The 17,305-nt window shown below is 42.3% G+C and overlaps 2 protein-coding genes across 2 annotated transcripts; both read left to right on the forward strand.

Annotated features, from left to right (window-relative positions):
* Nucleotides 1-239: 239 nt before the first annotated feature.
* On the forward strand, nt 240-3,475 carry LOC104085419 (putative F-box protein PP2-B12). Its single transcript, XM_009589437.4, has 3 exons — nt 240-649; nt 2,591-2,709; nt 2,818-3,475. The coding sequence occupies exons 1-3, from the start codon at nt 356-358 to the stop codon at nt 3,320-3,322; spliced, it is 918 nt and encodes a 305-aa protein (XP_009587732.1). The 5' UTR covers nt 240-355; the 3' UTR covers nt 3,323-3,475.
* A 5,309-nt stretch (nt 3,476-8,784) lies between these two features.
* On the forward strand, nt 8,785-16,710 carry LOC138892864 (uncharacterized). Its single transcript, XM_070176612.1, has 3 exons — nt 8,785-9,078; nt 9,559-9,739; nt 16,337-16,710. The coding sequence occupies exons 1-3, from the start codon at nt 8,785-8,787 to the stop codon at nt 16,708-16,710; spliced, it is 849 nt and encodes a 282-aa protein (XP_070032713.1).
* Nucleotides 16,711-17,305: the final 595 nt, after the last annotated feature.

The following is a 17,305-nucleotide window of genomic DNA, read 5'->3' on the forward strand; positions in this document are numbered from 1 at the left end:
TGTGGTATAAAACTAAAACTAGAGAGTATAAGGATATTAAGAGATACAATGAATATGAAGAGATCAGTGAATACGGAAACATTATGCAACCTTATACATAAAAAAAGAAAACGAAAAAGGAAATAGCTTTAGATTACTTAGCAAGGAAATCATGCAACCGATTAAGAAATTTAAAAAAAGAAAAACATCTTCTTTTAAGCATAACTCTCCTATAAATAGAATCTCTCCGCCCCGCTCAGATTCGTACTCACCCGATATAGATATACTCTTCTCTATCTTAACAAATAACTATACCGACACCCAACAATCTTTATATATACAGACATACACATATACTTATAAATATATATAGCAAATGGCGGTGGAGAGCTATGAAATTTTCGCCGGCGGCGACGAACTGCCGGAAGGTTGCATAGCTAACGCGCTATCGTTAACGAGTCCGAAGGACGCGTGCCGGCTTTCGGTTGTGGCTTCAACTTTCCGGTCGGCTGCTGAATCTGACGCCGTTTGGGAACGGTTTTTGCCGCCGGATTATGGTGACATCATTTCCCGGTCCATTGACGGTCTAGATTTACTCGCGGTTGGTTCGAAGAAAGAGCTTTACTTGCACCTCTGTGATCATCCTATCCTCATTGACGGTGGCAGCAAGGTAATTAATTATCAATTAAATGATCCTTTATTTTTATTTTTATTTTTTTCGGCTGTTGTATTCAAATTAAAAATTAAGTTATATGCATTGAAAGTGTGATGAATTTTTCACACCATTACTGTTTATTCTAGTTATCAATCTATTTTTTGAAACATAGCTACCAGCAATTACCTTTTAACTGATCTTGTAGTGTAACTATTTCTTACACAAACTTAAACTCTTCCAATTTATTGTTGCTGCGGTCACATTGGAAATACTATCATAGTACTCCCGAAGAAAATGCATGCAACTACGATCAAACCTCTCTATAACAGCCTCGTTTGTTCCGAATATTTTTGTATATTATAGCGAAGTGTTGTTATAGAGAACATATATTATAACATAACATAAAAATTGGTTTCGAAAAAACTTGTCTTTTATAGTGAAGTGTTGTTATATATGGATGTTGTTATAGAGAGGTCTGACTGTATTTAGAAAATAAGATCAAGAAAGTGCATTTTTTTGATTGAATAAATGAAATCTGTAACAGGAAAAGAAAGTAAAAATAACTCGATGCTTTCCTTTTTATAAGACACTGTTAGTACTTAAGGAGTCCTACAATATTGTAGTTTTTCTTGATGATGATTTTTTCGAACATTTTCTAAAATTTTGTAGTGTCTAAATTTTATTTGGAAATTTTGAGGAATGAATGTGCAAATTACAGTATCACACCAAGAATTATATGATTTGAGACTTGGGATTAAGATTCTGTCTTCTTCCTTTTTGTGTGGAGAGAGTGCATTCTATACCTTGCTTTGACTCCCACTTTGATGGAAGAAATCAGATAACTGCATTCCATTCAAAATAGAATAGCTCTTTCCCTAGTTTGTACCAGAAGTTTATTTTAAGTTGCTTTATAAAAAATAACATGTGTAATATTGTTAGCATCAAATTTTTTTATTTGCACTGAAATCTAGAACATAGATTAATAATAACCTTGTGATTTTCCAAATTACGACGTTGTTTGAGTGGCTTTCAAATGCAAAATCTATGCAAATTCATAGAAGAAAAGACCTTTATGTCGCTCAAGAAACCAGATTCAGTAGTTGAGAGAAAAGTTTCTTTAGTATTTGGCCAACAGAGAGATAATGACGTAAAGAAGTAGAGCGAATATGGAAAGATCTAGAAAATTAGATGCAAATTATCCATGTTGCGTAATAGTAAATCTATATTATACTTTGTACCTATGCATTGCTTTCTCCTTTTACTTCCGATAATAATGCATGGTGTCATGTGAACTCATAAGTTTTTTGTTCTAGAAAATATTCGACCCTGGCACCATTTCTTGTCAACTGGAAGTTTTTTTAACTTGATTGGCATGCATATATCCTTTATAAAAGAATGGCTTGATGCTTCTATCTATAATTTGTTCATATGTGTGAAACAATTACTCCTGTTTTCACATCATTATAGCCAACTTTATGTGAAAGTTGAGGTTTATATAGTTAGTTGTACTTTTGTTTTGCATGCATATCAAATAAGTAGCTTTCAAATAGTGATGCCCGCTCACAAACTTTTGAAAATTTCTACCGTAAATGTTGTTGCCATTTAGGTGGTTGCATAAACTATAGCACTACCCTGTCCCCTTTTCCCCGTCTTTTTGTTCTTTTGACTTTTGAGTAGCAAAGGAATTTAAAGAAAAAAAGAAAGTAATGGGACCGGTTTTCCCCACTTGTAGATAGTGTGGCTCCACCATCAAGCCTTAAATACATAACAATATCATGGAAATGACATTTTCTCTTTTCTGCTACAACCTGATCTTTTTTGCTTTTGAATTTTGGTCCACATGTGATATAGTAGCTCATTTTACTCTTGCTTTCTCTGCTTAGACCCACCATGTTATGCTTAACTTTGTTACTTACTTGCTAAGTATCCATCTGACCTACTGTTGATACAAATCAGAGCTTCTCATTGGAGAAATGGAGTGGAAAGACATGTTACATGTTAGCCGCAAGGTCGCTTAAGATTGTTTGGGCTGACACGCCTAGATATTGGAGATGGATTTCCCTTCCGGAGTCCAGGTATTTCAAATCACAAGTTGATTGGAGCACTTTTAATTTCTAACTGTTGGAGATCTTTTTAGGAGATAAAGCATCGTTTTTTTCATTATTTTGTGTATATGGAAATAGGTTCTCAGAAGTTGCTGAGCTTCTTGATGTGTGCTGGTTTGACCTTTCTGGCAAAATAAACACCAATATGCTCTCAGCTGACACTAGATATGGCGCTTACCTCGTCTTCATGACAAAATCCAGGACCTATGGATTTGGAAACCAAGCTGCAGAGAGCTCAGTAGGTATTAATGGGCATGAAAGGGAAACACACACAGTTTATTTGGACCCTCAGGGACAGGGAGGTCGGAGACACAGGTACCAAGTAGTCCCGAGACGCTTAGGAATATTCACCCACCACATGGCTCATATATTGAGACACGAAGTGGATACACCCTATGAATCGGAAGGCCGTTATCCGAAGCAGAGAAGTGATGGGTGGATGGAAATTGAATTGGGAGAATTCTTTGTCAAGAGGGGGCAAGACGCTGAACTGGAGATGAGCTTGACAGAGTTGAAGGGAGGTAACTGGAAAAGTGGCTTAATTGTGGAAGGGATTGATATCAGGCCTAAGGAGGGCAAATGATTTATTTTATTATGGATATGGAATGAGCAGGTGTTCAAAGTGCACCTGCTCAAAATAGATGTATGTATAGCGCACTTGGTTTTAATGTTTTATTGTAATGCTTCTCTTCTGTCGCAGTAATAATTTGTTTCAATTATTTTGTCTTAGCTCGAATGTGGCTGTCTCTATCATTGTATGCATTTGGATCTCGAATGTGGCTGTTTCTACCATTTTATGCATTTGGATCTTGATTAGATATGGACATTTTGAGTTTGGACCTGTCACCATTGTACCTATCTCTACACTTGGGAGAAAACTGGCCCATAGAAATAAAGGCTCACTTGTGTTGTGTTAAGGCTAATCAAAACGTAGATTGGCCAAATTCTGTCCAATTGTTGGATGAATGTTGAAATTTGGAAATTTTACCTACTATAGCAAAGGTATACACCCTATTTGTTATAAACCAAAATCATTTTAAAATATTATTTTCTATAGCTAACTTTTATATTTTATAGCAAAATAGGTATTTATGGTATATACTACCATTGAGGCATGAAATACGCTATTTATGTTTTTCCTCTCTTTCTTTCAATTAACACACGATACTTCTAAATTGTTGGGAGAAAAAGGGGAAGACAGACCTTTTCCTCAAAATCAGATTCCCCAATAGCAAGGAGGGGCTTGTCGATCTGAGGCTAGGGCCACTGCACACGGAGCAAAAACGATGTCGGAATAATCCGAATAGAGCATGGGTACTGTAACGTGAACGACAAATACTGTATTCTGTATGGATCCGACAAACTTTCTTCTCTTCTTGGCAGGAAAACGCCATATCCGACGAATTTTCTTCTTTTCTTTGCTATTTAGTCACATACAATGATACAAATACATTATATTATGTACAAATTCACTCAAACACATTGTATTTTTGTATAAACTAGTTTATCGGCACGTGCGTTGCACGTGTATACCGAGTCATATTGTAAATAATTTCACAAAATACTATCAATATTATCAAAATAAAGAGTTTAATAAATAATGATACACAAAAGAATAAAGTGCTAGTTTCTGAAAATGATTAATGTTGATTGTTGTATGATGACTTGTTTGTCATAGTCAAGATGATTGGATATTATCTAAATGTACGAAGATGAACAATCACATTTTAATTAGATACATATGTTTTCTTACTTATTTTGATTTTATAGGTTTACATGTAATGATCTCATCTAATGCTTTCTTATTGTCATGATCCAAAATTCGCATGTCGTGATGACGCCTATCTCAATACTAGGCAAGTCGATAACCTCAATAAGCCACAATTTCTTTTAAGATTGAAGACATAATATTTAAATTCAATAGAAAGTCTCGCAAGTACTTATATAAATACACTCCCAAAATTCCGTGTCATTGAGTATATGAGCATCTAAATGATAATATAGTCTGACTGATAAAACACTGTCTGGAAATATAGAACAGTACAAACAACTGAAAGGAAAGAGAGACAAGGTCTGCGGACGCCAAGCAACTACCTCGATAGTCTCCAACAGATAAAACTCCAAAATCTAGCAACCACCGTATCCGGAAGTACCTGGATCTGCACACGAAGTGCAGAGTGTAGTATGAGTACAACCGACCCCATGTACTCAATAAGTAACAAGACTAACCTTTGGGCTAAAAGTAGTGACGAGCTCAACAGGTACAGTCCAATATAGAATTAACAGTACAAAAATGTAGGCATGCTTTTATGTTCAACATTTAAACTCACTACAAGTAAAATGGATCAATCCTGAATGATATGAGAAAATATGGCATCTCTATATATACATGCTAATGTACCTGTTGTATGTTATGCACCTCAGTGGAAACCTCGTGTACTCACAATATCAAAATACTCAATCACTCAGTACTGTATATGGCCAATCCAGCCTAGGGAAGATCCATCCCATTTATATATAAATCAACTGACAGTCAGTCACTCAGTACTGTATAAGGCCAATCCACCTAGGGAAAGAGCCTTGTAACGACCTGGCCAGTCATTTTGAGAGAATTAGCCCCGAATCCCTATTTATTTCTCCCTCTACTTCAGTTAGTGGTTATGTAACTTGCCGGGAGGATTTGTTTTTGGTTTCGGAGTGAAATGGGGCACATAGTCCCTAAAATGGAGGTTTAAGTCATAGGAATTGATCATAGTTAGAACTATGTAAAAACGACTTCGGAATAGAGTTTTGACGGTTTCTATAGTTCCGTAAGGTAATTTTGGTCTTAGGAGCATGTTCAGATGTTAAATCGGAGGTTCGTAGGTCATTTTAACGTCAATTGGCGAAAGTTGAAAATTTGATAAATTTTGGGAAGTTTTACCGGGATTGAACTTTTTGATATCGGGGTCGGATTACGATTACGAAAGTTGTAATAGGTCTGTATTATCAATTATAACTTGTGTGCAAAATTTGAGGTCAATCTGACTTGATTTGATAGGTTTCGGCGTCAGATGTAGAAGTTTGAAATTTTGAAGTTCATTAGGCTTGAATCGATATGTAATTCGTGTTTTTAGCGTTGTTTGATATGATTTAAAGGCGCGACTAAGTTCTTGTAATTTTTTAGGACTGGTTGGTATATTTGGTTGAGGTCCCGGGGGGTCTCGGGTGAGTTTCGGATGGTTAACAGATCATTTTTGGACTTAAAAAAGATTTTCAGGTGCTGGGCTAATTCTGGTGTAATCGCACTTGCGCAAGGCTGACTGTAGGTGTGAGAAATGGGGCACATGTGAGGGGTTAGGGGAATTGTCCAGTGATCACAGGTGCGGTGTGAGGGCCGCAGAAGCGGAGTCGCTTCTACGGGGGATCGATCGCAGAAGCGGACGAGTGCTTGGGGAGGCTTCCGTTGAAGCGGACGAGGGACCGCAGAAACGCATCCGCAGATGCAGACATTTGCGTGTAGGTGCGGAATCGGGGAGCTTAAGTGAACTCCGCAGATGCAGAGACTTCCCGCAGAAGCGGTGCCATAGAAGCGAAATTGGGTCCACAAAAGCAGAAAGCCTGGGCAGACTATATTAAATTAAGGGTTCGTGATTATTATCATTTTGGACATTTTGAGCTCAGGTCTTGGCTATTTTTGAGAGCAATTTCGAGAGGTTTCTTGAGGTAAGTCCCTTGTGTTTAATTTTGATCAATAATCTTGTTTTCCCATTGATTTTCCCGCCTAGTTAGTGTGTATTTAAAGTGGAAATTAGAAGTTTGAGGTTAGGAATTTGGAGAGTTGATTTGAGGAATTGAGTGGTGATTTGGTGTCGGATTTTGGTAATTTTGGTATGGGTGAACTCATGGTCGAGTGATTGTTCGTATTTTTTTGACTTTTACCCGATTTCGAGACATGGATCCGGGTCGAATTTTTGGGCCGAATTTTCGATTCTTTGCTAAAGTCGTAGTTTCATTATTTAAATTAGTTTCTTGTAGTTATATTTATAGTATAAAATTATTTTGGCTAGATTCGAGCCGATCGGAGTTGGAAAGTCGAGGAAAAGGCATACTACTTAACTTATTGAGCGAGATTTAAGGTAAGTGACTTGTCTAACCTTGTGTGGGGGAAATCCCTTAAGGTTTTGGTACTGTTGTAACCATTTGTGATATGTGAGCGCCGTGTATGCGAGGTGACGAGTGCACACACGGGTTAATTATGAAAATTTCAGTTCTTGCTGAGTTGTCTTCTTTTAAATTCCTTAACTAAGTTGCCTTAGCATATGTAGTGGTCATGTTTAGCTTAGTATCGCATGCCTACGTGCCTTAACTCTTACTTGCAATTTATGCAACATGCTTAGTTGAATTACCTACTTTCCTTGATTTGAATTAAATCTTTAACTGTAAGATCCTTGCTGTAAATTCGTGTTTCCTTCGATTACCTGCTGCATATTTACTTCGGGACTACGATGCGGTTCCTCGGGAGTTCCCCCAAGTACTGCATATTTACTTTGGGACTACGAGGCGGTTCCTCGGGAGATCCCCTTGTACTGCATATTTACTTTGGGACTATGAGGCGTTTACTCAGGAGATCCCCCTTGTCTTGCATATTTACTTTGGGACTACGAGGCGGTACCTCGGGAGATCCCCCCTGTCATGCATATTCACATTTGGGACTACGAGGCGGTACCTCGGGAGTGCCCCTGTTGTTTACCTCTATTTACTGTGCTGATATTTTTCTGAAACTTCTTATTGTTTAAATTCTCAGTCATTTGAAAATATTATTATATCTTCTGCCTTACTTTTCTTTTAAACTAGTAGTGCCCTGACCTGACCTCGTCACTACTCTACCGAGGTTAGGCTTGGCACTTATTGGGTACTGTTGTGGTGTACTCATACTACACTTATGCACATATTTTTGTGCAGATCCAAGTTCTTCCCAACAGACCAGATACCAATGAGTTGGATCGCACGTGGAGACCTCAAGGCATATCTGCCAGCGTCTGCAGACCTCAGAATCCCCCTCTATCCTTATTATGTTATGTTTCCTTATTTTCTTTAGACTCTGATGTATATAGACACTTAGTATTTGCTCTTAGAAGCTTGTGACTTATTTTCACCGGGTTTTGGGAGTTGTAATTATTGATTTGCAGTTTGGTAATTATTTCATATGTTGAGAGTTGGGTTTCAGTTTCATATTATGTTATTCCGCAAATTGTTAGGCTTACCTAGTCTTAGAGACTAGGTGCCATCACGACATCCTACGGAGGGTGAATTGGGGTCGTGACAAGTTGGTATCAGAGCTCTAGTTTCATAGGTGTTATGAGTCACAAGCAGATTTAGTAGAGTCTCGCGGATCCGTACAGAGACGTCCGTACTTATCTTCGGGAGGCTATGGAACTGTTAGGAAAAGTTTCACTTTCTTTGATTCCTTATTGTGCGAGATCTTTGACTTCAAACTCTAAACTTCTATCTTTCTATTCTCTCACAGATGATGAGGACACCTACAGCTGGATCGGACGATCAGACACCCGTGCCCCATGCTAGAGCCGCGAGAGGCCGGGGCCAGGGCCGGGGTAGAGGCCGAGGACGTCCACGTGGTGCAGCCAGAGCACCCACACGAGCTACCACAGAGGAGCTACCAGTAGCTCCAGTTGGAGGGAAGGTACCTGAGATGCCTGTTACTATACCAGCTCTCCAGGAGACTCTAGCCCAGTTTCGGAGCATGTTCAACACTTTGGCTCAGGCAGGATTGATACCTCTTGCTCCTGCCACATCTTAGGCCGGGGGAGGAGCACCAACTCCCATCGTCGGTACCCAGAGCAGTGAGTTCAGGTAAACCAGGATCCAGAGATCATACCGATACAGCCGGTAGCTCCTGTTCAGCCTGAGGTTAGGGCAGCAGCTTCTGAGGCAGAGTAACTCAGGCTCGAGAGGTACAAGAAGTACCACCCACCTACTTTCAGTGGCTTGGCGTAAGAGGATGCCTGGGGTTTTCTTGAGGAGTGCCACTGTATCCTCTGTATTATGGGTGTTACAGAGACTAGTGGGGTTTCTTTCACTACGTTCCAGCTTAGAGGGGCGACCTATCAGTGGTGGCGCGCATACGAGTTGGATAGTCCGTCTGAGGAAGCTTCACTCACATGGACTCAGTTCTCAGATATATTCCTGAGGGAGTATGTTCCTCAGAGTCTCAAAGATGCTTGGGGTGCATTGTTTGAGCAGTTGCGCCAGGGTGCTATGACCATGTCAGAGTATGCAGTCCAATTCAGTGATTTGGCCAGGCATGCACCAACCTTGCTTGCTACTATTCGGGAGCGGGTTCGTCAGTTTATTGAGGGGCTCAACCCCAGCATTAGATTGAGCTTGGCCCGAGAGTTGGAGACGGATACTGCATATCAGTAGGTAGTGGGGATTGCTAGGAGGTTAGAGGGCATGCTGACTCGGTATAGAGAGGAGAGAGAGGCTAAGAGTTCTCGAGAGTCTGGCACTTACAGTGGTACTCGTGCCCCAACTACAGGTCGTCAAGGCAGAGGTTATATGGGTCGCCATATTCATTCACCACTTCTAGCTGCCAGCGGTGCTACGACCACTACTAGGACCCATGGTCCTTATTATGCATCGCCAGTGTCTAGTGTGCCTCCTGTATGGGGTGCTTCCAGCGGTCAGTCCAGTCGATTAGGCCCAGGCCAGTCGCATTAGCCACGTCCTCCGAGAGCTTGTTTTGAGTGTGGTGACACTCTTCATTTGTTGTGGGAGTGTCCCAGATTCAGGAGGGGTGCACCTCCATAGTTATCTCAGGCACCACGTGCTCCACAGGGTCCTCAAGCTATGATTGCAGCACCAGCTACCACCCCACCTACACAGCCAGCCAAAGGTGGAGGACGGACAGGTAGAGGTCACCCTAGAGGGGGAGGCGAGGCCAGATATTATGCCCTTCCTTCTAGGATGGAGGCAGTTACATCAGATGCTGTTATCACAGGTACTGTTCCGATCTGTCATAGAGATGCATCAGTCTTATTTGATCTAGGCTCCACTTATTCCTATGTGTCATCTTATTTTGCTTCGTGTTTGGGTGTATCCTGTGATTCTCTGAGTTCACCTATTTATGTATCTACACCCGTTAGTGATTCCATTATTGTTGACCATGTGTATCAGTCGTGTTTGATTGTTCTTAGTAGTTTTGAGACCAGAGCCAATTTATTATTGCTCAGTATGGTGGATTTCGATGTTATTTTGGGTATGGACTGGTTTTCACCCTATCACGCTATCCTTGATTGTCATTCCAAGATGGTGACGTTGGCTATGCCAAGTCTGCCATGACTAGAGTGGAGAGGTACCTTGGATCATGTTCCTAGCAGGGTTGTTTCATTTCTTAAAGCTCAGTGAATGGTTGAGAAGTGGTGTGATGCGTATCTGGCCTATGCGAGAGATGTTAGTGTTGATACTCCTACCATCGAGTCTGTTCCGATAGTGAGGGACTATTTAGATATATTTCTGGCAGATCTTCCGGGCATGCCACCCGATAGGGATATTGACTTCGACATTGATTTGTTACCGGGCACTCAGCACATTTCTATTCCACCTTATCGGATGGCCCCAACATAGTTGAATGAGTTAAAGGAACAGTTGCAAGAGTTTCTCAATATGGGCTTCATTCGGCCTAGTGTATCGCCTTGGGGTGATCCTGTCTTGTTTTTGAAGAAGAAGGATGGTTCTATGCGAATGTATATCGATTATCGACAGTTAAACAATGTTACGGTGAAGAACATGTATCCATTGCCACATATTGATGACCTATTTGATCAGCTTCAGGGTGCAAGGGTGTTCTCTAAGATCGACTTGCGTTCAGGCTATCATCAGTTGAATATTCGGGAGTCGGATATCCCGAAGACCTCTTTCAGGACTCGGTATGGTCATTATGAGTTCCATGTGATGTCTTTTGGGCTTACCAATGCCCCAGCAACATTCATGCACTTGATGAACAATGTATTTCATCCCTATCTTGACTTTTTTGTCATTGTGTTTATTGACGACATTCTAGTGTACTCCCGGAGTTAGGAGGATCATGAGCAACACCTGATGACTGTGCTTCAGACCTTGAGAGAGAAGAAGTTATATGCAAAAATGTTGATGTGTGAGTTCTCGCTAGACTCATTAGCATTTTTGGGTCATGTAGTATCGAGTGAGGGGATCAAGGTAGACCCAAAGAAGATCGAAGCAGTGCAGAGTTGGCCCAGACCATCCTCAGCTACGAAGATCCGGAGTTTTCTTGGTTTGGCGGGGTATTACCGTCGATTTGTAGAGGGATTTTCGTCTATTGCAGCACCTATGACCAAATTGACCTAGAAGGGTGCTCCGTTCAGGTGGACCGAGGATTGTGAAGAGAGATTTCAAAAGCTCAAGACTGCTTACAACCCTAGTGTAAGTGTTGTCTACTGGATCGGGGTCCTATACAGTGTATTGTGATGCGTCGCGCATTGGTCTCAGCACGGTGTTGATGCAGGAAGGTAGGGTGATTGCCTACGCGTCTAGACAGTTGAAGGTGCATGAGAAGAATTATCCTGTCCACGACCTCGAGTTAGCATCTATTGTTCATGCCTTGAAGATCTGGCAGCACTATTTATATGGTGTTCCTTGTGAGGTTTTCACCAATCACCGGAGTCTACAACATCTGTTTAAACAGAAGGATGTTAATTTGCAGCAGCGGAGGTGGTTGGAGTTGCTTAAGGATTACGACATTACCATTCTCTATCATCCCGGGAAGGCCAATGTGGTGGCCGATGCCTTGAGTCGCAAGGTGGAGATTTTGGACAGTTTAGCATATCTACTAGTAACAGAGAGACCTTTAGCATTAGATGTTCAGGTCATGTCCAACCATTTTGTTAGATTGGATGTTTCAGAGTCGAGTCGAATTTTTGCTTGTGTGATTTATAAGTCTTCTCTTTATGATTATATAAGGGAATGTCAGTATGATGGCCCCCATCTATTTGTCCTTAAGGACACGGTTCAACACGGTGATGCCAAGGAAGTCACCATTGGAGATGACGGTGTATTACGGATGCAGGGCAGGCTATGTGTGCCTAATGTAGATGGTTTGCATGAGTTGATCCTGCCGGAGGCTCACTGTTCGCGGTATTCCATTCACCCAGGTGCCGTGAAGATGTATCAGGATTTGAGGCAGCACTATTGGTGGAGGCGGATGTAGAAGGACATAGTGGAATATATAGCTCGTTGCCTAAATTGTCAGCAGGTGAAGTATGAGCATCAGTGACCTGTTGTATTGCTTCAGAATTTAGAGATTCCAGAGTGGAAATGGGAGCGGATCACTATGGATTTTGTTCTTGGGCTCCCACGGAGTCAGAGGAAGTTCGATGCTGTTTGGGTGATTGTGGATAGATTGACAAAGTCAGCTCATTTCATTCATGTGATTACTACTTACTCTTCGGAGCAACTAGCTCAGGTTTACATTCACGAGATTGTGAAGCTTCATGGCGTACCGGTATCTATCATCTCTGACCGGGGTACGCAATTTACATCACAGTTCTAGAGAGCCGTACAGCGTGAGTTGGGTACTCGGGTGGATTTGAGTACAACATTTCACCCTCAGACAGACGGACAGTCCGAGCTCACTATTCAGATATTGGAGGATATGCTTCATGCATGTGTGATTGATTTTGGGGGTGCTTGGGATCGATTCTTGCCACTTGCGGAGTTTTCCTACAACAGTTATTAGTCGAGCATTCAGATGGCACCGTATGAGGCTTTGTATGGTAGATGGTGCTGGTCTCCAGTGGGTTGGTTTGAGCCGGGCGAGGCTAGGCTATTGGGTATAGACTTGGTTTAGGATGCCTTGGAAAAAGCTAAATTAATTCAGGATCGACTTCGCACCGCCCAGTCCAGGCAGAAGAGTTATGCGCATCATAAGGTTCGCGACATTGCATTCATGGTTAAGGAGCGGGTCTTGCTCCGGGTTTTGCCCATGAAGGGTGTTATGAGGTTCGAAAAGAAGGGCAAGCTAAGCCTTAGGTATATTGGGCCTTTTGCGATCCTTGAGAGGGTTGTAGAGGTGGCTTACAGACTTGCACTACCACCTAGTCTCTTTGTAGTTCATCCAGTATTCCATGTTTCCATTCTCCAGAAGTATCACGGCGATCCGTCTCATGTGTTAGACTTTAGTTTAGTCCAGTTGGGCAAGGACCTATCTTATGTTGAGGAGCCAGTGGCCATTTTGGACAGGTCGAAGAACATCGCTTCAGTGAAGGTTCAGTGGAGGGGTCATCCGATCGAGAAGGCGACTTGGGAGACTGAGCATGATATGCGCAGCCATTATCCTCATCTTTTCACAACTTCAAGTATGTCTTTATACTCGTTTGAGGACGAACGTATATTTTAAGAGGGGGAGGATGTAACGACCCAACCGGTCGTTTTGAGAGAATTAGCCCCGAACCCCTATTTATTGCTTCCTCTACTTCAGTTAGTGGCTATGTAACTTGTTGGGAGGTTTTGTTTTTGGTTTCGGAGTGAAATGGGAGCTTAAGTGAACTTCGCAGATGCAGAGAATTCACCGCAGAAGCGGAATTTGGTCCACAAAAGCGGAAAGCCTAGGCAGAATATATTAAATCAAGGGTTCGTGATTTTTATCATTTTGGACATTTTGAGCTCGGGTCTTGGCGATTTTTGAGAGCATTTTCAAGGGATTTCCTGAGGTAAGTCCCTTGTGTTTATTTCTTATCAATAATCTTGTTTCCCCATTGATATTACCAGCTAGTTAGTGTGTATTTAAGGTGAAAATTGGGAGTTTGAGGTTAGGGATTTGGAGAGTTGATTTGAGGAATTGAGTGGCGATTTGATGTCAGACTTTGGTAATTTTGGTATGGGTGAACTCGTGGTCGAGTGTGTGTTCCTATATTTGTAACTTTTACCCGATTCCGAGACGTGGGCCCGTGTCGACTTTTTGGGCCAAATTATTTATTCTTTGCTAAAGTCGTAGTTTCATTATTTAAATTAGTTTCTTGTAATTATATTTATAGTATAAATTTATTTTGGCTAGATTTGAGCCGATCGGAGTTGGAAATTTGAGGAAAAGGCATATTACTTGACTGATTTGGCGAGATTTGAGGTAAATGACTTGTCTAACCTTGTGTGGGGGAAATCCCCTTAGGTTTTGGTACTGTTGTAACCATTTGTGATATGTGAGCGATGTGTACGCGAGGTGACGAGTGCATACATGGGCTAATTGTGGAAATTTCGATTCTTGCTGAGTTGTCTTCTTTTAAATTCCTTAACTGAGTTGCCTTAGCATATGTAGTGATCATGTTTAGCCTAGTATTGCATGCCTATGTGCCTTAACATTTACTTCAAATTTGTGCAACATGGTTAGTTGAATTTCCTGCTTTCCTTGATTTGAATTAAATCTTTAACTGTAAGATCCTTGCTGTAAATTCATGTTTCTTTCGATTACCTGCTGAAAATTTACTTTGGGACTACGAGGCGGTTCCTCGGGAGATCCCCCATGTACTGCCTATTTACTTTGCGGCTACGAGGCGGTTCCTCGGGAGATCCCTTGTACTGCATATTTACTTTGGAACTACGAGGCGGTTCCTCGGGAGATCCCCCTGTACTGCATATTTACTTTGGGACTACGAGGCATTTACTTGGGAGATCCCCCTGTACTACATATTCACTTTGGGACTACGAGGCGTTTAGTTGGGAGATCCGCCTGTACTGCATATTTACTTTGGGACTACGAGGTGGTACCTCGGGAGTGCCCCTGTTGTTTACCTCTATTTACTGTGCTGATAGTTTTTTGAAACTTCTTAATTTTTAAATTCTTAATCATTTCAAAATATTATTATATCTTCTGCCTTACTTTTCTTTTATACCAGTAAGGCCCTGACCTGACCTCGTCACTACTCTACCGAGGTTAGGATTGACACTTAACTGGGTACCGTTGTGGTGTACTCATACTACACTTCTGGACATCTTTTGTGCAGATCCAGGTTCTTCCCACCAGACCAGATACCAGTGAGTTGAACCGCACGTGGAGACTTCAAGGAATATCTGCCAGTGTCTGCAGACCTCGGAGTCCCCCTCTATCCTTACTATGTTGTTTTTCCTTATTTTCTTTAGACTCTAATGTATATAGACACTTAGTATTTGCTCTTAGAAGCTTGTGACTTATTTTCACTTGGTTTTGGGAGTTGTAATTATTGATTTGCAGTTTTATAATTATTGCATGTGTTGAGAGTTGGGTTTTGGTTTCATATTATGTTATTTCGAAAATTGTTAGGCTTACCTAGTCTTAGAGACTAGGTACCATCATGACATTCTATGGAAGGTGAACTAGGGTCATGACAAGTTTGTTTCAAAGCTCTAGGTTCATAGGTGTTATGATTCACAAGTAGGTTTAAAATAGACTTGAGGATCGGTTTGGAGAGGTCCGTACTTATTTTTGGGAGGCTATGGAACTGTTCCGAAAAGTTTCACTTTCTTTGATTCCTTATTGTGCGAGATCTTTGACTTCAGACTCTAAACTTCTGTCTTTCTATTCTCTCACAGATGGTGAGGATACGTACAGATGGATCGGACGATCAGACACTCGTGCCCCCTGTTAGAGCCGCAATAGGTCACGGTCGGGGTAGAGGTCGAGGACGTCCACGTGGTGCAGCCAGAGCACCCGCACGAGCTACCACAGAGGAGCTACCAATAGCTCCAGTTGGAGGGTATGCACCTAAGATGCCTGTTACTACTCCAGATCTCTAGGAGACTCTAGCCAAGTTTATGAGCATGTTCAGCACCTTGGCTCAGGCTGGATTGATGCCTCTTGCTCCTCCCACATCTCAGATCGGGGGAGGAGCACAAACACCCGTCGCTGGTACCCCAGAGCAGCAGGTTCAGGTAGACCAGGATCCAGATATCATACCGATATAGCCGTAGCTCCAGTTCAGCCCAAGGTTAGGGCACCAACATCTGAGGCAGAGCAGCTCAGGCTCGAGAGGTTCAAGAAGTACCACCCACCTACTTTCAGTGGCTTGGCGTCAGAGGATGCCCGGGATTTTCTTGAGGAGTGCCACCGTATCTTCTGTACTATGGGTGTTGCAGAGACTAGTGGGGTTTCTTTCACTACGTTCCAGCTTAGAGGAGCAGCCTATCAGTGGTGGCGCGCATACGGGTTGGATAGTCCGGCTGAGGCAGCTTCGCTCATATGGACTATGTTCTCAGATATGTTCCTGAGGGAGTATGTTTCTTAGAGTCTCAGAGATTCTTGGTGCACAGAGTTTGAGTAGTTGCGCTAGTGTGCTATGACTGTATCAGAGTATGCGGTATGATTCAGTGATTTGGCCAGGCATGCACCAGCCTTGGTTGCTACTGTTCGAGACGGGTTCATCGGTGTATTGAGGGGCTCAACCCCAGTATCAGATTGAGCATGGCCCAAGAGTTGGAAATGGATATTGTGTATCAGCAGGTAGTGGGGATTGCTAGGAGGTTAGAGGGTATGCTGACTCGGGATAGAGAGGAGAGAGAGAGGCCAAGAGTTCTCAAAATCCTGGTACTTACAGTGGTACTCATGCCCCAGCTAGAGCTCGTCAGGGCAGAGGTTATATAGGTCGCCCAGTTCATTCAGCAATTCCAGCTGCCAGCGGTGCTACGACCACTACTAGGCCCCAGGATCCTTATTATGAACCGCCAATGTCTAGTGTGCCTCCTGTACAGGGTGCTTCTAGCGGCCAGTCCAATCGATCAGGCCCGAGCAAGTCACATCAGACACGTCCTCCGAGAGCTTGTTTTGAGTGTGGTGATACTCGTCATTTGGTGAACGATTTCCCTAGATTCAGTAGGGGTGCACCTCCACAGTTATCTCAGGCACCACGTGCTCCACCAGGTCCTCAGACTATGATTACAGCACTAGCTACCATCCCACCTGCACAGCCAGCTAGAGATGGAGGTTGAACAGGTAGAAGTCGCCCTAGAGGGGGAGGAGGGGCCAGATATTTTGCCCTTCCTTCTAGGACGGAGGCAGTTGCATCAGATTCTGTGAAGAACAAGTATCCATTTCCACGTATTGATGACCTATTTGATCAGCTTCAGGGTGCCAGGTGTTCTCTAAGATCAACTTGCATTCAGGCTATTATCAGTTAAAGATTCGAGAGCCGAATATCACGAAGACTACTTTCAGGACTCGGTATGGTCATTACGAGTTCCTTGTGATGTCTTTTGGGCTTACCAACACCCCAGCAACATTCATGCACTTGATAAACAGTGTATTTCATCCCTATCTTGACTCTTTCTTCATTGTGTTTGTTGATGACATTCTGGTGTACTCCCGGAGTCAGGAGGATCATGAGCAACACCTGAGGACTATGCTTCATACCTTGAGAGAGAAGAAGTTATATGCAAAATTTTTGAAGTGTGAGTACTGGCTAGACTCAGTAGCATTTTTGGGTCATGTAGTATCGAGTGAGGGGATCAAGGAACACCCGAAGAAGATTGAAGCAGTGCAGAGTTGGCCCAGACCATCCTCAGCTACGGAGATCCGTAGAGGGTT

The sequence above is a fragment of the Nicotiana tomentosiformis genome, chromosome 5 (genome assembly GCF_000390325.3).
Source record: "Nicotiana tomentosiformis chromosome 5, ASM39032v3, whole genome shotgun sequence".
NCBI lineage: Eukaryota > Viridiplantae > Streptophyta > Magnoliopsida > Solanales > Solanaceae > Nicotiana > Nicotiana tomentosiformis.